The following is a 23,267-nucleotide window of genomic DNA, read 5'->3' as shown; positions in this document are numbered from 1 at the left end:
ATTGCCAGATAATGCACTTTGAACAAACATGCCAAAAAAAGAACATCCATAAATGCTAAATTTTGCACTCAATATTATCATTTCAGATTGAAGCAAATACCAGTTACACTAATCAAGTATGCCAATTACCTAATACATACAACACAACAATATTCTGAAGTTGTAGGTGCAACAAGAGATGAGTATAACTGAAGCTATCCACTTCCCTTGTCAGGAAGTTGTCGCAATGAGCTGATGAGCTCCTGGTGACGCAGTTATTATAAATTTTTATTTGATTTTTTTACACATGATACAGACTGGGTGAAATATCCATCTATTGTTCACTTCTGATCCTAATTGCACATCCTTATTGTATCAGAAGTTTCTGATACAGCCAATTGACCTGTATTGGATGACATGGAGTTCAGCTGATTGCCCTCAAAATTACTATAAGCCATCAGATAGATAAAAGGGTTCACCTTAACTAGCGGTGCTTGGAAGATAAATACGATGGACGCTAGTTGCTCTCAGGCCCTTCCTGCACGTAGGACATTTCTTCTGAATCTTGATGGCTTGCTTAATGCACGTGTTGCAGAAGATATGGCCACAAGGTGTTGTGGCGGGCTCCCACATCTTATTCCAACATATCGGGCAGGTAAAAGTTGGTTCCTTGGGGACCTCCTTATTTGCCTGTCAGCAGAAATTCATAGTCAGAGTTCAATGCAAAGCGTAATGTAGAAACAATTAGTATGCAAAATTCAAACAAAGCTCAGCCTTTCAACTGAAATTCTTGAAATATACTCGAGTGTATGTAATAAGCAAGCCAGTGAGTTACAGAGCATAATGTGACACTATAAATATAACAGTAACAAACTCTGGATTTTCAAAGAATATTAAATGCCGGCAGCTGTCAAGAACAATATGAAGTTCTGAATAGACCTATATCATGCCATAGTAGATATGTAACTATGTTTCGATACTTGATTGGCCAAGGAGAATATTATACAGGAATTTAAAACAGGTAACTGTTACTCTCTTAGTCCAGTCAAAGGATAACATACATGATCCACAACTCTAAGATTGCTGAAAGTGCAAGTTAGGATTGCGCATAAACCAGAAACCAACTGCCATTGTAAATAGCTGGAAAGTACTCAGTTATAAATCTGGCTGATTTTAGAGCTGAAAAAGGTTACTCCCATCAGATAAAATTAAATACCTGAAAGCTGGACCCTTCTCCCCTATTTTGAGAGAGGCAATGTACAACCCTTTGGCGCTTGTTCCCTGTAGGAAGATCAGAAGACACATGCATTGTCATATGAAACACCCATGACTGAATAAATAATTGCATGATTACAGACAGGAGTGTTAAATCACAGGGGACATTGTGAAGTCAGATATTTATCATGTAGCCATGTAGGTGTTCCAGAATAAACATGGAAATATATGCAATATCTACAAGTCACTCAATTAAGAAATTAGAAATATGAAAACTATGAGTAACTTCTGGAATAGCATATTGATGTGTGACACTACTGAAATAGTTAGTCCTAATGTATAATCAGAGATACAGTCATCTTAGTGGCACATTGTAGTAGTCATTAAGCTCAAATTGTTTGTGTTGTTGATAAATATACAGTTTCTGAATGAAGAATTGATATTAGACTGATGAACAAATACAATTCCTCCTGTAATTCTGAATATTTAATGGGCAGATTGATTCTAAAAGGCACAATAATTAGTAAACTAACCTTGCTGGCTACCCTCTACCTCCAAGTCAACCACTGTTACAGGTTGCCTCCTGGTTCTCCTGTTTCTCTGCAGAATACAAGATGGTTCAATATCAGTGCTAGCCAATGATGTATTATTTAACAGGAAAAACAAGCATTAGAAAGAACCACAATACATAAAGAGTTCAGTAAGGCCTAGTAAAGGTATGCCACATGCTCCTAAAAAACAAACTAATGAACCACTGACATAGCATTACTACATTAGTAGCACACATGACCTTATTGAAAAGTGTAGTAGTTCTTTCAATTCAAGAGAATCATACTGGAGGGGGTACTCGTGATGGCGATATTGCCTGCACTTCATCTTCAATGGCTTCCACATCAATAGGTGAGTTTTGTGCGCCAGCAACAGTGGCTGATACTCCCCGACGGCTTCCTGCCACCGGGAAGCTCAGTGAACTTCCCACCACTGGGGAGCTTGCTTCCAAGTTCACCACTACTTTATCAGCAGACCCATCTTGCGACAGTCTCCTCGGCGCACGCCTTGTGCTGCTGACAGTGCTCATGCTACCTTAGATGAAGATACTCACCTCAACTCCACAGTGAACCTGAAATTCATGGACATATGGTTTAGTACAATCCCTTATCTAGACGACTTTGGTGATAACATATGAATAAAATTTATACAACAATTTTGGATCAACAGAGTATATGAGAGCAACCCTATTATGTTATAAATTTTATTCATAAGCTATCATCAATAACAGTATAGTATAACAGTAGCAAACTAGCAATACAACACCAAGTTTAGGGACAAGTTCAGGGATAATTTGAGTACCAGTACAGTAACAATACAAGTCTTAAACGATTTTGAGTACAGCAACAATACCAATCTTAACAATACTAGTACAGTAACAATTCAAATTACAAGTTCGGGGACAACAAAAATTACAATTATTTCAGAGATAGCATTCATAGCAATACAACGACGCCAACTTGGTCACAAAGCATGTTGCCATTTCTTTGGATCATTGCAGCAGATATAACTAAAGCATGGAAAATTGCAAGCCACTGACAAAAAGTACCAAAACAAGGAACAAGCAGCACTGCCGTCCCTGAGCCACTGACCTGCGGGCGCCGGGCGGGGTGCCGGGGCGCGGCCTCCCCGCGGGACGGCGCACGGCGGCGGGGCCTCGCGGAGTCGCGGTCGCGGGATGGCGCACGGCGGCGGGGCACGGCCGGCAGTGGATCCGGCGGCGGGGCGCGTCCTCGAGGTCGCGGGACGGCGCACGGCGGCGGGGCGCGGCCGGCACTGGATCCGGCGGCGTGGCGCGGCCTCGCGGTCGGCAGGACGCCGGACGCGTGCGGGAGACTGGGAGAGGCGAGGCCGCGCGGGAATCGGGACGGCCGTCGGCCGACGAGCGACGGCGGCGGGGTGGGGAACTGCCGGAGCCGGACTGGGGGTGCGAGTGCGACTGCGGCGTGCGCCGGGTGCCTGGACGCGGACGGCGGACGCCTCGCCTGGGTGAGGCGTGTGTCTGTTGCGGTTAGATACTAGGGTTCCTAATGGGCCTTTAGTGGGCCGAATTTGTTCGGGGCCCGATGGAGCTCCGCGGATGAAGTTAAAAACCCGCCGTTTGGCGGAATTTCGGGTATTCGAATCCGAAAAATCGTGGGCGAAAACTAGAAATCGAAACCTACGGACCCGAAATTCGCAGATACCCAACCTGAAACCGATCCGCTGCTATCCATAAATGTAAAAAGGAAGGCCGAACATCACAGTCCATCATGTCAATTTCGACCTATATCACCACCTACTCAAGTACAAGACCAACGACGAGTCGACGATGCCGTCCTGTGAATACGCAAGATGCGACCATGACTTCATCAGAAGGGACACAAGGAAGTTGACGCTCATCTGGATGTTCTGTTGGATCTGCTTCTCCTCCATCGATAGGTTACCAAGAAACCTAATCACGAGCATATCCAGCAAACCTAATCGCGAGCATATCCAGCAAACCAAATCACTAACGGATCCAGCACAATACCGCAGTCCCCCACCTAGATCAAGCGCCAGATCGAGCGGAGGACCCGAGAAGGAAAAAACCTAGGGCGAGAGGGAGAGAAGAGGAAAAGGTAGCGGCTCACCGACAAGAAGGCGGCGGCCGTCGTCGTGGTGGTGGCTGTCGAAGATATGCCACGCTGCCACCTCGCGCTGCCACCTCGCGCTGCCGCCTCGTCGCCTCGCACGCTGCCAGCGATTCGTTCCGCGTCTCGCCTCGCGTTGGGCTAGATTTGTTCCGGGAACGGGCCTCATTCCGGACCAATCTGGTGAAAACGAACTGGACCTAAAGCTTGGAGTAACGTGCGATGACCATAACTGTATGCTCAAAGCTCGAAAGATGATGTCCAATGGTGATTTTACTCGGATATCCGAACCCGAAAAACCATAGGCGAAAACCAGAAACCGAAATCAAAACTCGCGGATCCAAAACCCGCGGATACCCAACCCAAAACCGATCCGCTGCCATCCATACTTCGAGTACCTCCTCAAGGTGAGCGTCGCGTCTCCGCATCCTCCTAATAAGGATTACCAGGACAACCCCCACCCCGAGGTTGGCGAGTGGCTCGCGCTGACGGGAGATTTGTCCCCGTGTGTCTGCACGTGCAGGTGAGGAGGGACCTGAAGCTGCTACTCGGCGCCGGTCTCGCCCAGGTCCTCAACGCCGTGTTCCCCGTCCTCGCATCCCGCAAGCCGGTCAACACGATCCTCGTCCCGACCAGGTCAGTCTGCTATTGCATTTCCGCTGCTTTCAAATTTCACTTGCTATTGTCGGAATAGTTGATCTATTCTTACTTTGCTTTCTTCTGGATTCTGATGTAGGCAGACTAAGAAGAAACCTGGTCCGAACCACAGCCATCATGAGAGGCTTTTGGGTGTTGCCCGCTTGTTATCCCAGGTGTGTTTTGTGTTTGTGGAGCATTGATGCTCTTGTGATCATGACTTATCTGTAGCCTGGAAGAGAGATTTCATACTCTGCCCAACTTTGTATCATATCAAATCTCAGTGAAAAACTTCTGCGTCCTGTGCAGATGGCTGAACCTGTCATGAAGGCAGCAATGTATCCTTTGTTTTCTGTTCTCATGTCCACTTGTTCTAGGCTTACCGATAAGTGAGTCATGCCTTATCATTGGCTTAGCCTCATAAAACAAAGCAGATATAAATTTCCACCCTACCTTTATGGTTGAAACATATCCAAAGTTCCTTAACCTACACTACAGTCAGATAACATTTTTACTTGCTAGATCATTCTTCATCGATCTTTGTACCGCGGTGTTTTCTTTGCTTGCACGAATAAGGGTCCTGATCCAACAGGTGAGAGTTACAATTTCTTTCTCTTGAATTTCACCTTGGAACCACATGCTGACTGATATTGTTATTCTTTCTCTTTTCCTTAGAAAAGCTTTTGCCGTAGCCTCTGACCCTCTGGTACTTGCTTCACAGATGTTATTGATGTTGTTTCATTATATAATAAGGTTACAGATCTTACTGATAGGAAGCAGGCTGTTAAGATTAGCATCGGTGGAGTGCAGGTCTGTTTTGCTTCCACACTAGCAATTATGTAATTTTGTATACCATGGAGAAACTCTACTGTCTAAGCCTGTGTTTTCACTCTCACACAAGCTGATCTTTCTGGAAGATATAATGATTTCACTGAATAACTTTGCCTCATTTACCTTCGGTTATTCCCACATGCTTTCAGAGAATACTACCCCTCTATGAATGATGCTTGTACAATTCTGGAGTGTATATGGGTGAAAGATAAATTTGTTTTGCATGAAAAGATGAAAGATAGCTGTCAGGAAACACAAGTTGAGGATCAGAAGCCCTGTGGTCCTGAATCTTCCACTCGTTAGTGAAGGTTGAAATGCTTTATTTTCTATTATTCATGATAAATATATGAAGATCCTGAATTCTTAGTTGCATTGTTTGATGCTTGCTTTCTGAATGGGCACTGAGTTTGTATCAAGCACCTTAGTAACATCATTACATTGTGAAAAACATAGCTGAAATCAAATGTATAAAATTGAATTATTTAAGGATAATTTATCATGCTGCTTGTTCCCATGCTAGCTACCAAGGCACTTGAAACTAGCCCTGTTCATGGTCCGGTTTCCTAGGTTTCTGGTTTGTTTCTAAACTAAACCAGGAGGGAGCTTGCTGGTCTGGGTGGGACTGGTTTTGTACGGGTTGCTAACTGGTGGGAAGTACCGCCGGTGCGGGCTGGGCTGGCTGGTTTGAATGGATTTACGTTGGTTTAGTTCTGGAGATGTAGAGTGACCACACAATGCTGGTACTGCTAACTCTGCACGTGTCGAATTAATCAAGCGCGTACTATTGGCTACACACAAGGAACGTACAAAATCGAAGCTATGTAAATATGTAATATATCAGTTGTTTTTGACAAATATAATTTATGAAGAAATTCCAAGTTATGAACCTGGCTTTGAGCTCTCCAAAAACATCTGGAATTCCATTGCCTAAAATGGTACAAATTCTGTAGAAATTCTCTAAAATACATATGCCTGTGCAGGAAGACTAGGGCAGCTGCCTTTCAACTGCAGCTATACACTAACATGAATAAAGAAAAAGCAAAAAAGAAATGCATTGGCCGAACAGCTCGTGATTAACATTAAAATGAGATCCAAGAAAACGTCAAACTGATAGACCAAGCCAGATGTTGCAGCCTTTGGTTTGGCAACACCATGAATTTTTGACATACTTGAATGAAAATATTATGCTTCCAAGTCAGTCGAATCTGAGGAAAACAGGGAAAAGAAATTTAGATAGCATAATTACTCTAAACTATTAAAGATAACAACAGGAAAGGCACAGAACAATAAAATGCTGACATACATTCTAACCTTCATCTACTGAGTTAGCAGCCGGTTTTTTCAAACCGATGAACAGGGCTACTTGAAACTGGCATTTTGGGTTATCCATCAATCTTTGGAAGTATGCCACATTAGAACTTTTTGTTGGTGAACAGTTACCATTGAACATGTTGGCATGATTTATAGCGATATGGCCAATAGCATGGCTGACATGTCTGCAATACTAAGATCAGATAGCCTAGCTGAATGATAGCTAATAAGGTGCTGGTTTTCAATAACCAGGTTTTCCGTATTACAGCTATGATGCAACGCTTGATTAGTCCTTTAGATAATTGTAAGACACCTTTCAGGTTACCACTAGTAGTCAATTGTTATTTAGGGAACCAAACACAAGTATAATTTTCAGTATCAAATTGTTTGTTACGCATTCAACTAAACAGGCTCGGTTCTTTTTTATCACTTCATGGTGTCTAACTTCAAAAGCATTCTTGTTAACTCCATTGCCCTATTTGTGGCCATTTTTTCAGATACACTAAACCTTGAAGAAACAACCTGCCAGCCAAACAGGCAGACGCTGCTCTGGCTGAGCAACCGGACAAAATGAACCATTGCAGTGGTGCTGGAGGTTCTCAGAGTGGGAGGCAACTGGAAAAGGAAAGTGGTGCTTGTTCAGTTCCTGACACGCTTAATACTTGCATGCATTCAGTTCCACACCAGAACCTCAAGCATGAGACTAGGAAGAGAGTAGCATTCGTTGCTGTTGGAAATCCAAAGGTCCCTGGTGCAGCCTCAGAAACAAAATCATCAGAAGTAAACAAGAAGCAAAGACTGGACATGGTTTCACACACCTCTGTAGAATCTGGACTCTACAACAAATTGGTGGATTATGAGAACGTCGAAAAATCCATACTTTAACATCTTCGGAAATTCCCTCTTCTTTGTCAAGGGAAGAGCAACAGCTAAGAAAGTGCTATTGCAGCTTCTAGATAAGCAAAACTTGAAACGATTTGTACAGTAGCAGGACGAAGGTCACTATTAGCTTAGAGCTTCTGAACCAGACCTTTTCTATTGTTTCTAACCAAATTTCACGATGAGCTGCAAGATTGTTTTTGTAGGGCTTGTGTACTACGGAGATATCCATGCTTGTTTCAATGTTCAGTACCACAGTCCATATAATTGAAAGTTTTGTTCGCACTAGCAGATTTCGGCTTACATATTTATATTCATTACGTGCTTTACTTGTGTGGTCTCAATTTGAAATCCTCATGTTAATTTGGGCTTCGGTTGGCATTGTGATGACTTGATGACCTGTGCACAAGGTACTAAATAGCGTTTAGCGGTATGGTAATGGATTAGTACCGGTGTAGCGGATCACGGATAGCGGGTGCTACAGTGAATGCTAAGTTCAAATAGCGGAATTCAAAATATAGTCATAATTTTAGAGCATATATGAATATTAACATCAAGTTTACTTATAAAAAGTTACAGTTTTAAGTTAGCCATTATGGTAAAAATTACAAATAAATAGGTATAATTAAGATGTATGAATATATATTAACATTAAATTCACATATCAATAAATAAAAAAATCATTTTTCATCCAATAACTCTTCATCATTACCTAAATAACCATTTTAAACATTATTATTACCATTTGATTCATATTCATATGTCACTTGAACTGTAAATATAACGAATAGTGGGCAATAGCGGCCGGCCGCTAAATCCAAACATGCTATCTTGGATCCGCTACCTTGTAGCAGTAGCGGTACCCTACCTACCACTACCACTGTAACAGCCGCACGCTACGAATGCTATTTAGTATCTTGCATGTGCATGAAAATTCTGGTTTACATAGAATCCATAAAATATATAAATCAGTGTCTCAACATGACCCATTCAGCTCAAGATGGAACATCTCATGTACTATCAGGTAGCCAGTAACCCATACTATAAAAACGAAACTAACCATGCTTCAAACAAGAATAATTGCTGAGGCAAATATATCTTAGAAGATCTCGCTATTTCTGTGTATGTTATTACAAGATCAGTGACAACAAGGAGCGCTAACAAATGTGCCTGCAACCCATCAGGGCAAGCTTGGAAGAGCAACTTTGTCGAAGGAAAGAAAGCTGACACGCCCATTATCCACATGGCAATATTTAAGAGGAATACCCCCAAAATTGTTTTCCACCATTTCCAATACAACCCTTGAGGGGGGCTTATTCCTGCACCGAAATGAAAAATAATGTCAATATCTTTTTTTAGGACTTTATGTCAAAGTTGTGATACTCCGGTACAAACATGGATCAACAGAGTATATGAGAGCAACCCTATTATGTTATAAATTTTATTCATATGCTATCACCAAAGTCGTCGTGAACTCTTTTTTCCTTACTTGCATGGACAGTGTATCTGCACTTCACAAATTTACAGACTCTTAGCCTAGTACATGCCTAGAATCAGCTATTTGTCTATCTTCAGGATAAAAGTTAGTGATAATGGAAAGAAAATGTGATAAGTTGCAATAAAACAGTCACAATGAGGATTAACTGAGAGTCCACTTAGACATCACGAATATTCAATCAGCTTTGAGACTGAGCTATTCATTTCTTTGGTCCATGTAGCTCACAGATGGGTAACAATTGCGAGTAAATCTACTAGAGCAATAAAATAATTAATGTGCATGCCGGAGCCTCCCTCGGTCTCCATGAAACTTGGTCCATGTGTGGCAGCCTGCCAGGGGCACTCACATGCATTTCAAACAAGAAGGTATTGCTAAAATCATATCAAATACGCCACAGGGGGAAAATCCTTTCATGTTTACAGAAGTTATAGTTTTAAGTTATAGCGGATCACGAAATGGGGAAAGATTGGCAAGGCTTTAGTGGCGGCAGGCGGGGCGCGGACAGGCAAAGGCCGAATGGATCACATGCAGTGAGATACCAAGGGTTGATTGAATCGATCGGAAAAGCTGGGATCGGAGAAGGGATCACCTCACTTGAGCACCGGATCTTCGCTCCGGGACGACGAGCGAGCGGCGGCGGGCGGGGCGGATGGAGAGGCGCCGCAGGTGTGGATGCAACAAATCAAACCAGACCCCTAAAATTAATTAATGCGAGGACCATTTTGCACTTAACCCCATCCTTATTTTTAGCAAATCAACCCCATCCTTATTTTTTGGGGGGCCGTGTCTTTTTTTTCCAGCTTTTCTGTGCTCGCTCAGCCTGCTACCCACCCAGGCCGGCCCGCTCATGGCAGTCAACGGGCTTTGACTAGACGGGCCATTTTTGGGCCGGGCTTAGATCTATGCATTTGAGTTCTTCTTCCTTTTATTCCCTTCTCTCTCTGTTTTTTTTCAGTGTTTCTGAGTTTTTGTTGTTCAATTTTCTTGGCTACAAACAAAAGATGAAAAGTCGGTAGGAAAAAAAAAATCAAAAATGGTAGACGGCCATAGGATGCGGAAGATGGCGGCGCGTTTAGCAGGAGATGGGGACAAGGCATGGCACGAAAGAGAAGATGCTTCCCTTCCCTTCCCATCCCCCACATGCCCAAGATCCATGGCGATTCCACAGTTTCTTGCGATTTACCACTTTACTGCTACTGCTCTGGACTCTTCTCATGGTTGATTGCTGGTTAAAATTTGCATTTTTATTTTTGTTGTCCGATGCGAATGCCATTAATAAACCAATGCTAAAACGTACTTACTCCGTTTGATTTTAGCTCAAATGGATTGGATTGTGGTCACTCATGGCATGAGGCATGAAGTGATTTTTTACCACGGAAAGAATTGTGTTTTCTGGTCCAGAGCAGACCAAGATCCTGTCATTTCCTGAGCTGAGATCTCATCACCCACCCACCCACATCTCTTGGCTCTTGCTCTCTTCTCTTGGAGGGAGGCAGGGAAGTAAAACCAGCCAGCTAGCTAGCACTTGGAAGAAAGAGCTTCGCCGGTAGGCCCCCCCCCCCCCCCCCCCCCCCACACACACACACACACACACACCACACCACTCTCTCTTTGGTTTCTTCCTTGCATTTTGCATTTGCTCTTCGCGCAGCAAAGATCGATCGATGGATCTGCACTACGGCGGCCGCGTCGGGGAGGCGGTGGCGGTCGGCGAGGCGGCCTACATTGCCGGCGCCGGGGCCGGGGGCGGCGTGGTGGACGTCGTCACCCGCGAGTCGGCGGCGCAGGCGCTGGGCACCGTGGTGCAGCTCCACTTCGACAAGACGGTGGAGAAGAAGCGCGCCGCCGACGCGCAGAAGCAGGAGCTCTGGCGCCTCTTCCTCGCATTCTTCCTCTTCCTGGCGCTCGTCCTCTCCGCCGTCGCCGGCTCGCCGCCCGCGCGCCTCCAGTGCCGCCACCTCTGGGCGCCCGCGGGGCTGCTCTCCCTCGCGCACCTCGCCTTCTACGCCGCCGTCGCGCACCACCTCCGCTGCCTCAACGGCTTCCGCTACCAGCGCCGGTGCCACAAGCTCACCCTCGCGCTCGCCGCCGACAGGCTCAGGATGCTCAAGTCCGGCGGGGAGGTCGTGCCCGCCGCCGACGTCGAGGTGCCCTACCAGGAGCCGCCCGAGAGCTACCTCGCCAAGTTCAAGCGCAGCTGGGCAGTCCACTTCGCCTTCCTCATCGCCACCTTCGCCTTCTCCGTCGCCGCATCCGTCGCAATCCTCTGCTTCTAGAAATCCCTTCTCTTTAATTTTAATGTTTAATTAAGCTGCCGTCAGCTCGGATCTCCATGAGGTGACTGACAACTCTTTGAGATTGTATTGTGGCAGGCAGCAGGAGAGCTGAACTAGATAACTAGCCTTGCCGTTGTTAAGATAATTGCGTGTACCATTGTGAGTGTGCTCGGATTAGTACTAGTGTACTAGTGATTAGTACTAAGATGTTGCTGTCAACAGTGAGATATGCAGCTGCTCAAGCTCAACTATGTTCACTGATGATGTTGGTGTCAATCATGTCATGGTGCAAAGCAACACCAGGTCATGGCTAATGGTTAGCATCACTGATGATGGCGGCCACACCTAGCAGCCTCGCTTTCTCCCGGCCTAACCATCATCACAGACACTGAACATCAGAATACCACATAAAGCAGACACCAGTTTCAGAAGCAAAACACACAGGATAGACACCAACATTTGCAGATCGTCTGGCAAGTTTCCTTTTATTAATTCCCCCTTTCTGAGTAACTGAATTGATAAAACAAATGAAGGAATCAACTGTTGTTACATTGACACTAGTGTACAAGCAAGTTACAACACTGCCTCCTATCCTTCCATGTCGGAGCTTTCCTATTGGCACAAATGTGCGTATCTCAAATGAAAAACTGAAACAAAGCAGCAGCCGCTGCATCCAATGAGTGGCTCCTCCCTCCCAGTATTTCAACTGGAGGGAGGATTTCAACTCCTGAGCCTTGCACAAACGACACTGCTACAAAGTGAACATCCTCAAGCAATTGCAACAATCGTTTGTGTGTAATAAATAGCAGGGCACTAAGCCGCCTTGAGGACGCTGCAGAGTGAATTGTACGCATTCACGCAGAGCTTAAACTTCTCCTCGGCCACGGCCTGCACACACAAGGTAAACATGTGGCATATCTGTGTTATTATCTGTGCCTTTGCATATTTATTTGCTAACAGACAATGTAGATGCTCAGTAACTGCATCCAGCTTCTGCTATTAAATTTCAGAAAAACTGAATTGGATACACACCTGAGAAGACCCCGGGTGCTTGTCAGGGTGCCACCGCAGAGCAGATGCCCGGAAACTGCACGCCACAAGGGTAATTCAAGTGAACCCTAGTGTGGGACACATCTTATACATATATACATACAAAATAGCAATAACAGCAAAACATGCAACAATTTGAAGAACCATAACAACAGGACAACTTACGCAGTTTTAACATCTTCTAGAGTTAGTGGACCACATGGTGGTAATCCAAGGATGACCCTGTGGGCATGTGAACCAACGCTGGTTGTTTCCCTGCTATCCTCCTCACTTTCATCTTCGCTGTCACTTGGAATTCTCTCTCTCTGTGATTCACCACCACTCCATCTAAATCTGAATGATCTGTCTCTGAAGCGAAAATCGTCCCATGATATATGGGACCAAGTAAAACCACGATGAGTGCCAAAGATAGCTTCAAAGATTTCGTCCGGGTGCACATAATGGTCCTCATGGAAGAAGTTGCAGAACCTCGCCTTGTCCTTTTTACCTGCAAAAGAGAAGTGCTTGTCTAAGTACCAACTTTTTTTTGATCAGGTACCTAATAAGAAGTGAGTTACAGGGACAAAGGTACAAATCCATGGTATATAATCATTAACTTAGGGAGGGAAACAGACCGTTGCTGGTAAACATCATCAGAAGTTGCCACATCAACATGAAACAGAGAATGTACTTGCATATGATGTTATCAGTGCCACTGCAGTGTTAGCTGGTGTATTGTTGCATCATTTCTGTGTTAATAGATCTAACACAAATAAAAAGATGTAGGAGCAACCAGAGTAACATGCAGATCATTCATGACTCGTGAATGTGCTACATACTAGTAGTACAAAATAATTCAGAAATGACAAAAAATACTCACGAGTAACTCCAAGAAAGTAAAGTGACAGGACTAAAATATGCATCGACTTTGTTGAATGACCTACTCTTTCTTTGATTGTGTACTCCTTGCGACCAGTGACTCTGAGGTCCTTTCCTAAAGGTCTTGAACCGTGGAATTTCATGAGAATTAGCAAAGCTTCCTGTGCTTCCATCCTGGAGGGAACACATGAAAATTACGCATTTCAGATGTTATAAACAATGACGATTTTTCTTCTTTTGCCAACTTACATCCTTGCATACACACACTGCTGCCTTAATGAGCCCTTTGAAGAAAGAAAACAGGTGCTTAAGCCCAAGAAAAATGAAGATGGGAAACAGTTCAAATGACAAAAGTGAAGTAGAAACTTCACCTGTAAATGAGGTGAGGACTTTCCATACAGAAGATAATCTTTTAGGGCCTTCTTTCCTTCTGCTCGTTTTTGCCGAACAACATACCTCTCATAATTCTGTTGACAATTTATTGTTCAGAAGAATCACCTTAATGTGCAACTAAGATCACAAAACAGGAATTGCTTGCATAGAATAGCAAAATTCAGAATCATCATACGCGTACATATAACTGAATTCAGCATAAGATAAATGTATTGATATCATTGATGAGAGAAGCGATAAGCTGTTTTGGCAAGTACTGCACTATGATCTACAAGATAATTACACTTGCAGATTTGTTTTAGTCAAATAAAAAACTTTTGTGCCGTAGTGCATAAAATAAATGCACGCCACACACCACTAAAACCATCAATGCTCCAGCATCGCTCGCTTTTCTTTTGGCAAGATCATATTGTGTCAGCTATACAGGCTCATAAATTTGGGGCGCACCAACCTCCCATTTCTCATGTACATAGAAACTGGTGATCATGTTTATGTCAAACACAGCAGGAAAGGACTAAGGTACTAAACTCTCCATCTACATCATACCAAAGCATGTGAAATTCAAATGATCCATAGAGTATGCCAGATAACCATAAATCTAACTAGATGTTCCAGTTATTGTGTGAGCATAGAGTAATCCTAAGGTCAAAGATCTCGCTGATAAAATACTACATTTTAGTCCCATTCCTTGTAGTCCACCGTCCTTTAGTTATTGAGCGTTATTACTGTAAATGCTAGTACTTTTCTTGCATAAGATATCAAGTTAAATACTTAAATTGCTATATTGTGGTTCAACTGTTATAAGATGATGATGGATTGCAGAAGGTTCGAGCCGATAAATCTGAACAGAGGAAGGCGTCAAAACATACCCTGGATGCCTTTCGCGCTCCTTTTTCGCTCTGCATAGTGTTTTGGCATCAGGAAATTCATGTCAGCTTGTAAACTATATGTGTAGGATGGGGGGAAAGGGAAAAAAAACTTAGTTAGTTAATGATATACAACATCCTATCAAAGACTAATAGGTGAAAGTATCAATGAAAGGATGTACATGGTATGGAAAAGGGTGTCATGCAATTTTAGTCGGACAATGGTATGCATCATCCTAATTATTTCACAAAGTTCCAGGGATCACGGTGTAACAAGTTGAATGCTTAAAGTGGAGGAAGATATGTAAAGAGTGGAGGTTCACGGTTGAATACTCGTTACACATAGTAAAAGCCACTAACCATCATCAATCATGACGTAGGTAGTTGGCTATTTGGAATCTGGCCACTATGCTGAATTATTTTTGGAAGCATCCTGTGCAGATGCTTGGTTTGGAAATCCAAAACTACTTTGTCTGGCGGAATAAGCATATGTGATCAATGTGCCTGTTTTCAACTAGTTGTGGCTTTGGCGCACATTTGGCACATGATGAGTGAAGAAACCCCAATTCATAACAATCAATGGTGCTCTATGGAGGATTCTGGTGCAAGAGAGAAAATGGAGGAGAGAAATGAAGGTAGGAAGGACGGACCTTGGGACAGTCCCATTTGTTCTTCCACTTGGCGAAGGAGGCGGGCGTGGAGTGGAAGGACGAGGAGGAGGCGGCGAGGCGCGTGGGGTCGCAGAGGTGGGTCCTTAGGACGGGCAGGGTCTTCATCGCCCATGGGGCGGCGGCCTGCTGCATGGTCCGCCCGGCCACCCCGTCGGCCGAGCGAATCTCGCTATGCTGGTTTCCCTTGGCCTCGCCTCACCTCACCTCGCCTTGCCCACACGCAGAAGCAATCGGAGATGGAGGTGGAGGAGGATTAGGAATAGGATCTCTTGTCTTGTCTCCAATAAAAGGCGGTGGCTTTCTGTTGTCGCCGCCGGCGCCAGGATAGTGCATCGGCGGTCACCGTCGAAATGAAAATTTTAGGCAGCGCGCATCGCGGGAGTCCGCATCTTTTCCTTGGCTCGCCTTCTCCTTCGCTGCCGCCGGCCGCCGCCGCTCTTGGTTCTCCGTCCTATTCCTTGTCTGGTACGGTGAGGGGAGGGAGGGGGAATCTCCGCCGCAACCGACGAGACGACCGCCGCAAGGAATCCGATCGAGCAGACCCGGATCGAGTGGTTCGAGTGGTTGGGTTGGGTTAGACTGAGCCCCCGTTCCCACCCACCCGAGTTATCTTTAGGCCCAGACAGATTCGGTGACGGCCAAGGCCCATATGTACCGCTATCTTTAGGCCCAGATGACTCACACTATACAGCATATATATCTATTTTTCCAGCCCCTCTCAAAAAAAAATCTATTTTTCCATCCATTTGCTTTTCCCATTAAGATAGAGAGTTGTATGTAACTAGCGGCTTTTTTTTTATTTTAGCTCTTTTTGCGAAATTTTTTCACAAATAGGCTCCTGATGGAAACAATTCCAAAAAGCGCCAAGCTACAACGTCTTGGTGGACCCTTAGCTTGGAGCCAGGATGGCTGGCGTCAAGCTACAGCGTCCTGGCTCCAAGGTCCCCACCGTCGCCGCTGACCGGGCAGCTGACGTGGCGGCGGCTTGGCGCCAGGCTGCCCTACATAAGTCCCGTCCCTTCTTCCTAACCGAACCTTCCTCCTCATCCTTCTTCTCTCTCTCGGGTTTTTACTCTCCCTACTTCGTCCTATACTACGAATCGACATTTTAGCTTAGGAAACTTTCATTTGATCTGTGGATCTTGAAGAGCAAGGTATCCTCTCTCCCTCGTAGCTTTTTTTCATATCGATTCGTTATATATTAGTTGCATTTTTTAACTTAGGGTTTCATGCAACTGTAGGATGTCGAGGCGTGGAAAAGCTAGGAAACTAAGGTAATCCCAGCGCACATAGTTATGTTATGTGCTCATTGTTGCGATCAAATGAAAAACCTTAATTGTAGGTTTATTGTTAAGTGCGTTTGGTTCTTACAACGAAATAAATTAAATTGTAGGTATGGCGCCAAGCTGACCGGAAATGCCTTTGATCCATTGCCTCTGCCTAGTGGTGTTCCAGTGCCTATGTGCTTTTACGGCGATCCTTGCAAGGTAGTCAAGTCCGATGAACATGACACGTATAGGCAGAGGTATTGGATGTGTTCCAACTTTGCGTTTGAACCTACACTTCGTCAGCGCAGCATTAACAAGTTGGTAAGGAATTGTTGTTGTCTTATAATTAGTGTCCATATTTTTTTTATTTTCTAACAATTGCATTTGTTGTAGACCCCTCCACCGCTATGTGATTTTGAGCAGTGGATCGACACTGAGATCAATCCTGAAGACAAGGAGATGATGGAGTATATGTTGCGCTGGGATGCAGAGAGGAAAGAGATGATGGAGTAGAGGCTCAGAGAGGAGGCTGCAGAAAAGGAGCACAAGGAAGAGGAGGAAATGAGGCGTGTTGCTGCGAACAGGGAGGAGAGGGAGAAGAAGCTTGAGCGTGCACGCCGAGCGAAAGCAGCGATTGAGGAGGATCCCGATGCCTTGAGGAAGGGAAAGTGGCCTCGTTGGACTCAGTAGTCATAATTAGTTTCTAGTTCTATGATTTATTTATGAATAATATTTTCTACTGTGACACTTTTATTATGTTGTCATGTAATGATGCACTTTAAGTATGGGCATGCAAGTGGTAGACGACCTATGTTTATTTTGCGACGTAATGCACTTCGAAGTTGTACTCTATAGTGAAATTTTCGCAGAAAATAAAAAGGGTACTTGTTAGTGAAATTTCGACAGAATTTTCTCTACTTTTTTATGCAATCCATACAAAATTACGAGATAAATAATGATCATAAATACAAACATACAAGCATATGGCACATTCATAATAAAATCCATAATAGTTCAAAATGAAAGTCCATATACACAAATAGTCCATATAACACAAAGTCCATATACCACAAAGTTCGCAATAAGTACCCTCACTGCCTCCAAGCATTTGGTTTGGGGATGTACTCATACTGCATGCCTGGATTCACCGCTTTGATTGCATTGAAAAGCACCAGCAGCTGCTCATACCTAGACTTCCAGTCCCTATATATCATCTTCCACGCTCGCTGCTTAGCCCTCCAAGCTTTACCATAAGTTATCACATAACCTCCATAAATTTCCTCAACGGTTCTGATAATTGTTCTAACTTTCATGTTGGGTTGTTCCTTCAATATTCCCATCATCCGCTTGGCAATTAGGGTAGATGTTAACTGCCAATGTCTCACTGTAAGCTCATGGTCAGCACAATTGTGTGGACTGACAACTTTTGTGATCTTCCACTTTCCGGTGATATTTTGCTTCCTTGCACAAACCCTCCATGGGCACCGTTCCTTGTCACACACAACTGTGTAACGGCGCTTCGCATATGAATGCAAGACTTTGTAAGATCTCTTCCATATCACCGCAAACGCCTACAACCACCTCTTCAATGCAGAAAGGTTCCCTCCTAAATAACCATACTAGGACCAGCCTCAGGAGCTTCTAGGAGCTCATCATCACATCCTTCTACAAACGTTTGATCAGAAAGAGTAAGATCGCTAAACTCGTGAACTATCGGATCACGGCATCCGGGGAAGATACGCCTGAACATCTCAATATCACTCTCTGTCATCTCTCCAGCAGGGCGATCATCATCAGAATCAAGATCCACTCCCATCTCATATGCATCTTCATCATTCATAATTTCAACACTATTGGAGCCACGCAATCCATCTCCACATTGCACTTGTGCAGCAACTAGAGGCACATCCACATTTTCTAGAAGGTCTCCTGCGACATTAGTAAAAATATGAGTAAAGACCAAATTGACGGAACGAAGGGGGTTAGCTCCCAATAATAGAAACTGATAAGACACTCGGATCATTCTGTGTGAAAAAGAACTCATTAGGAGAGTCTGCCACATCATCAACAATCCGACAAACATCTCCAACTACTTCATTGGGAGCATATTTAGCATCAGGAATCGTAGGTGCAACCTCAACGTCCATAACAAGTTCTGGGATAGGAGGATCGAAATGTGCCCGTTGACCCATTGGTCGGGAAAACCGATGAGGATTTGGATCAACTACCACTCGACGAACAACCACTTCAACACTTGGGGAATGACCATTCATAACCGTTCTCACATATTTTTCCCACTGGCCTGCACACCGAATTGGGACCATCTTCCTTTGAATGTTGAGAGGGGAATCTAGGTGAAGTATGCCCTCGACTGTGATGTCATCATCTCCATGACATGTAGCTCCTCCCGAGCCCTTGCAAGCAACTCACTAAACGAGGGTTTCTCATCGAATATCACAACCTCACATTGCATGGCAACAAACTTAACACATCCATAGTTATCCCTTTCCACGGTGCCTCCATGATATACGCCAAGATCGGTGGCGCCAAGGCTTGGCGCCAGACACCCACCCGCCCGCTCGCCACGTAATCCATGCCCCGCCACGTGGCCACACCATGGTGGGGACCTTGGCGCCATGGAGGCTGGCGCCAAGACGTTGTAGCTTGGCGCCAGCCATCCTGACGTCAAGCTAAGGGTCCATTTTTGGAATTAGTTCCGCCAAGGGTCTATTTGTGAAAAAAAATTCGCGAAAATGGCTAAAATAAAAAAAAGACGGTATGTAACTGTAAGAATGCATAATACGATGTGCCGTGAGCACGCATGCAACACAGGCCTGTGGCTTGAATAATCCCTGCCTGGTAGTGCTAGCAAATTATAGTAAAAAGCAAAAACAAAAAAAAAGCATGTGCCTAGCTAGTTGATGCATGGATCCGAAAGAAAGAGAAAGAATCTAGGCCCGTGCGTGGTGCTTCTTCTCTTGTCCAGATATCCAGAGAGTGTTTTCCCGAAACTGGGAGAGAGAGAAAGATGGGTGGCGAAAAGGATGATACCGGATCACGGAAGAAGCAAAGCAAGCGCAAGAGGTAAAATCATCACGTGCAGTGCAGCGGGACTTGCATCTGTCTGTCATGACCTAATAATCCACTATCCATCACCATCGTACGTACGTCGTGAGTGCTGTGTTGCGTTTCTTCTTCCTCCCTAGCTGGTAGCTGTCTCCATCGATCATTCCATGCGTTCCATTCCTGGTGATCTCGATGGACGTTGGAGATAGAGCTCCGATCGATACACGTACGTACGTGATCATCCATCTTTCCTTCGTCATTCAATTCCTAGCCTGCGCGCGGCAAGGTTAGGCTGCTACTCCACCTGTGCTTCCCTTGCCTTGCTTGTTTCCTTAGCTCCGATCCCCCGTTCCATAGCGCAGTGCGCCCACAGGCAGCAGCCATGACCCCAATTGAAGGAAGGTTTCAAAGCTGCTTTGGACACTCGCACCTCGTGCAGTTCGGCAGCCTCGCTCAAAGCAACAACTATCGCTGGATCGCCATTAGCTAGGTGCCTAGGTCTATGCTGTGCAGATGGAGATGCCGGCCTTACAAGCACTCTATCATCAGTTACTCATCTTGTACCTAGCTCATTCATGATGAACATAACAGTTTAATTTTTCACACTGGTTTCGATCTTGAACAACATCTCATTTTTGTTGCAGCTTAACTCGCTGGGTGTTTGACCCTCCTACAGCAGAAACGATACATGAATAGTGCTGCTTCATCCCATGTCGTCGTCCCTGCTTGCTGCACTCAAACCACCACCTACCTCTGCTCGGCTCATGTTGTGTTGTGTTTTTTAGATAAGGATGTGATGTGACCACTGAAGCTGCCCAATTCAGAGGGGCAAGAAACCAACTAGAGTCATAGATTGGATTCGTGTCAAGCCACCAGCCACCGAGCGCACTGAAAATTGACACCCTCCGTCCGTCGCTCAGAGAAGAAATAGCCCCGACTGTATTTTAAACAGTTTGCTCTGCTTTCAAACGAATCACATGGCGTACGTATTGCAAGAGAAATCAAATTAAATTAGTAGCTAGCTATCCCGGCCAGTACATATAATTGGGGGCAGGCACAGCTCTCGTACCATCATCGTCCACATGTTAATAAATCTGCTAACAGAAAAACGTGTTATATCAGGACAGCTTAAAGTGATAGAAAGAAATGCTTCCAAGCCGACGCTACCGTGCTTTCGAATACGACTCGCCCATCATGAAATTCGCCTGGATATTTAATATATAAAAATTGAGTCAGCTAACATACAATTCGCGCCACTCAGTCAGGCCTTTCCTTGGGGAATATTTTTTTTAAAAAAAAAATAAAAAGAGTTGATTTTTGTTCCACCGGCATGTGGCATCTGCAGTTTTATTCATAGTGGAGTGCTGGCCATAAAGTCTCAATATATGTTCCAAACAGGGTATATATCTGTTCCTTTTTTCCTTTTTCATGAGGAAATGTTTCCACTACAGGTTGGTGTTTGCTTCCTTCCTTTCTTTTAATTGTGGACAGGTGCCTGCGTGCGTATTCCATCCATGGCGGCCTTTCAAAGCTTAATTACCTTGCATCATGGCTCACATCATTTATTCTATTCTATACATAAAAATAAAAAAAGCAGCCAGTGCGCCATGGAAAAGCGACGACAGATGTGAGCAGTCCATGACTCCACCAGTTAGTTGTTGGAAAATGCATGAAAAATAAGGAGGGAAAAGACTTTGGTCGAGAGGCAGACATGATACATCGCTCTCATAGACTCATGCATGTCGCTAAGTCTATGCTTTTCCCTGTACGTGCGTGATTCAAATACATCGGGCGAACTATGCGATCGGGGAAGTGGAAAGAGACCCATGCAATGCAATGCACACAAAAGTGTACGTGTGGAACTGGATACCTAGCAAAGTACAAACAGAGTAGCAATTCCATCATGTGGGTGGTCTAGTTGAATTAGCATTAGATGGCAACGACGACTAATTGAATGTGAAAGCACATCTTAATTGGTGGTTGAGTTATAGGCCGTCTATATCAGCTGGAGCTAATATAAAGCTCTAGTTAATCTAAATATCTCAAATTATAGCCAGTTCATGATCCAGAAGCTATACCTACTTACGGATCTTAAGCTAGATACTTTCATAAACTTTTATGCCGTTAGTTAATTATGATCGGCATTTACACATGGGCCAACAATAGTATGATTTAACATGCATGTTCTCGTGCACGATGGAGTATATAGCTAGGCTTCTTGGAAAACGGCATATAAATTTCGATCCTATATATTATTGTATTTGCTTTTCCATTTCTATGGATGTCTACTTTGTTTGTAGACCTACATGTTTTTCATGTGCTACTAATAGTAGTACAATCAAAACCATAATAGCTAGCACTAAGCCATAAAAGATTTGTGCTCTATGCTGGCGGGCCGAGCACCCGCCACCACAGATGCTTTCTGTGCTGACGGATGCTTATGTCTCCATATGTCATACATCCATGCTCTATGATCCATCTTTAACAACCTATGATAACAATTATATGTTATATTAACTAATTTAATGAGTTATGGGTCGCAATTCTATAAACTAAATTAAATTATGGATGTAGTAACTAATAAGTAGGAAGAAATATAATAAAAAACAACTCTATATTATCCTAAATGAAACTCAATTAAACTATGGATGTAATAATTAATAAGAAGAAGGAAAAAAATCGAACTCAATTATATATTAATTCAATCAACTTCATTAATTAAAACTATGGATGTAGTAAATAGGAAGAAATATAATAAAAAATAATTCTATATTGCCCTAAATGAGACTCAATTAAACCATGTATGTAATAATTAATAAGAAGAATGAAAAAAATCAAACTTAATTATATATTAATTCAATCAACTTCATTAATTAAAACTACAGATGTAGTAACTAATAAATAGGAAGAAATATAATAAAAACTAATTTTATATTACCCTAAATGAGACTTAATTAAACCACAGATGTAATAATTAATAAGAAGAAGGAAAAAAAATCAAACTCAATTATATATTAATTCAATCAACTTTATTAATTAAAACTATGGATGTATTAATTAATAAGTAGGAAAAATATAATCAAACTTAATTCTATATTATATTAAAATGACAAACATAGCATTGTGATGGTTATAATATGATCATAAATTTTATTACAAAAATAATCCATTTCTAGTTATTTTCTCTCTCTTCCCTCCTCTCTCTTCTAGGTCTAGATCTAGATCTAGATGACAACATAATGAAGTTACAAATGATGGATAGAAGTTGAAAAAGAAGGTTGAAATGGCACAAACTCACCTTATATAGCCACCCCTCCAAAGAAATCAAGAGTAAAACCTTACCCCTTAGATTTGATGTTTTTGAAGCTTTTCCCGAGCTCCTCTCGGGCAAGCTCCAAATGGAAGGTTGACTGGGGAAGAAGATGCCCGCAGTTATAAATGGGCAAGGTCTGTGCTGGCGGGCGACATAAGCCGACCGCCAGCACAGATGGGGCGCATCTGTGCTGGCGGGTGCTTCCCCGCCGGCCCAATGAAGCTGTGCTTGCGGGTACCAATCACGCCCGCCAGCACGCTAAATTGCCTGTACCAGCATAAATCAAATCTGGCGTAGTGTAGAACATATGTTGAGTTGGGGAGATGCCCTTTGCACGTTGGAATTGACGGCACTAGTCTATATAAATTTCATTCGGCTCGCAAATTAAAGAAATAAAATATGCAAGAACTGTTTGCATACAGTAGGGCACGATGCATCGTACGTAGTGACTCCGAAAGAGAGGTCCAAAGTGCAATTGAAAAGCGTGGCTGCATTTT

At 43.7% G+C, this 23,267-nt stretch overlaps 4 protein-coding genes and 1 long non-coding RNA gene across 6 annotated transcripts; 2 read left to right on the top strand and 3 right to left on the bottom strand.

Annotated features, from left to right (window-relative positions):
* Positions 1 to 49: 49 nt before the first annotated feature.
* On the bottom strand, positions 50 to 3,224 carry LOC117850542 (uncharacterized). The gene is made up of 6 exons (XM_034732392.2): positions 2,835 to 3,224; positions 2,030 to 2,314; positions 1,728 to 1,794; positions 1,196 to 1,260; positions 459 to 669; positions 50 to 382 (listed from the first exon to the last, which is right to left on the bottom strand). Exons 2-5 carry the CDS (start codon positions 2,270 to 2,272, stop codon positions 460 to 462), a joined length of 585 nt encoding a protein of 194 aa, XP_034588283.1. The 5' UTR covers positions 2,273 to 2,314; positions 2,835 to 3,224; the 3' UTR covers positions 50 to 382; position 459.
* LOC117847971 (uncharacterized) lies at positions 2,921 to 7,269 on the top strand. The gene is made up of 8 exons (XM_072292253.1): positions 2,921 to 2,980; positions 4,378 to 4,490; positions 4,591 to 4,666; positions 4,800 to 4,828; positions 4,989 to 5,082; positions 5,212 to 5,300; positions 5,471 to 5,629; positions 7,130 to 7,269. The coding sequence occupies exons 1-7, from the start codon at positions 2,921 to 2,923 to the stop codon at positions 5,622 to 5,624; spliced, it is 615 nt and encodes a 204-aa protein (XP_072148354.1). The 3' UTR covers positions 5,625 to 5,629; positions 7,130 to 7,269.
* Positions 7,270 to 8,435: 1,166 nt separating this feature from the next.
* On the bottom strand, positions 8,436 to 9,787 carry LOC117850149 (uncharacterized). The gene is made up of 2 exons (XR_004639183.2): positions 9,599 to 9,787; positions 8,436 to 8,830 (listed from the first exon to the last, which is right to left on the bottom strand). It is a non-coding gene; the product is annotated as an uncharacterized lncRNA (long non-coding RNA).
* Positions 9,788 to 10,122: 335 nt separating this feature from the next.
* LOC117850006 (uncharacterized) lies at positions 10,123 to 11,542 on the top strand. The gene is made up of 2 exons (XM_072292491.1): positions 10,123 to 10,555; positions 10,661 to 11,542. The coding sequence occupies exon 2, from the start codon at positions 10,674 to 10,676 to the stop codon at positions 11,283 to 11,285; it is 612 nt and encodes a 203-aa protein (XP_072148592.1). The 5' UTR covers positions 10,123 to 10,555; positions 10,661 to 10,673; the 3' UTR covers positions 11,286 to 11,542.
* Positions 11,543 to 11,743: 201 nt separating this feature from the next.
* Positions 11,744 to 15,692, bottom strand: LOC117850005 (uncharacterized). 2 transcript variants are annotated; one of them, XM_034731772.2, is made up of 7 exons: positions 15,103 to 15,692; positions 14,456 to 14,485; positions 13,565 to 13,660; positions 13,259 to 13,367; positions 12,501 to 12,822; positions 12,318 to 12,372; positions 11,744 to 12,173 (listed from the first exon to the last, which is right to left on the bottom strand). In XM_034731772.2, the coding sequence occupies exons 1-7, from the start codon at positions 15,253 to 15,255 to the stop codon at positions 12,099 to 12,101; spliced, it is 840 nt and encodes a 279-aa protein (XP_034587663.1). In that variant the 5' UTR covers positions 15,256 to 15,692; the 3' UTR covers positions 11,744 to 12,098. The 2 variants fall into 2 exon arrangements, with proteins under 2 accessions (XP_034587663.1, XP_034587664.1); XM_034731773.2 differs by having other exon boundaries at positions 14,456 to 14,529; positions 15,103 to 15,243.
* Between the last annotated feature and the right edge of the window lie 7,575 nt (positions 15,693 to 23,267).

The sequence above is a fragment of the Setaria viridis genome, chromosome 3 (genome assembly GCF_005286985.2).
Source record: "Setaria viridis chromosome 3, Setaria_viridis_v4.0, whole genome shotgun sequence".
Taxonomy (NCBI): Eukaryota; Viridiplantae; Streptophyta; class Magnoliopsida; order Poales; family Poaceae; genus Setaria; species Setaria viridis.
The sequence above is the reverse complement of the archived record's forward strand: the minus strand, read 5'-3'. Positions and strand labels throughout refer to the sequence as shown.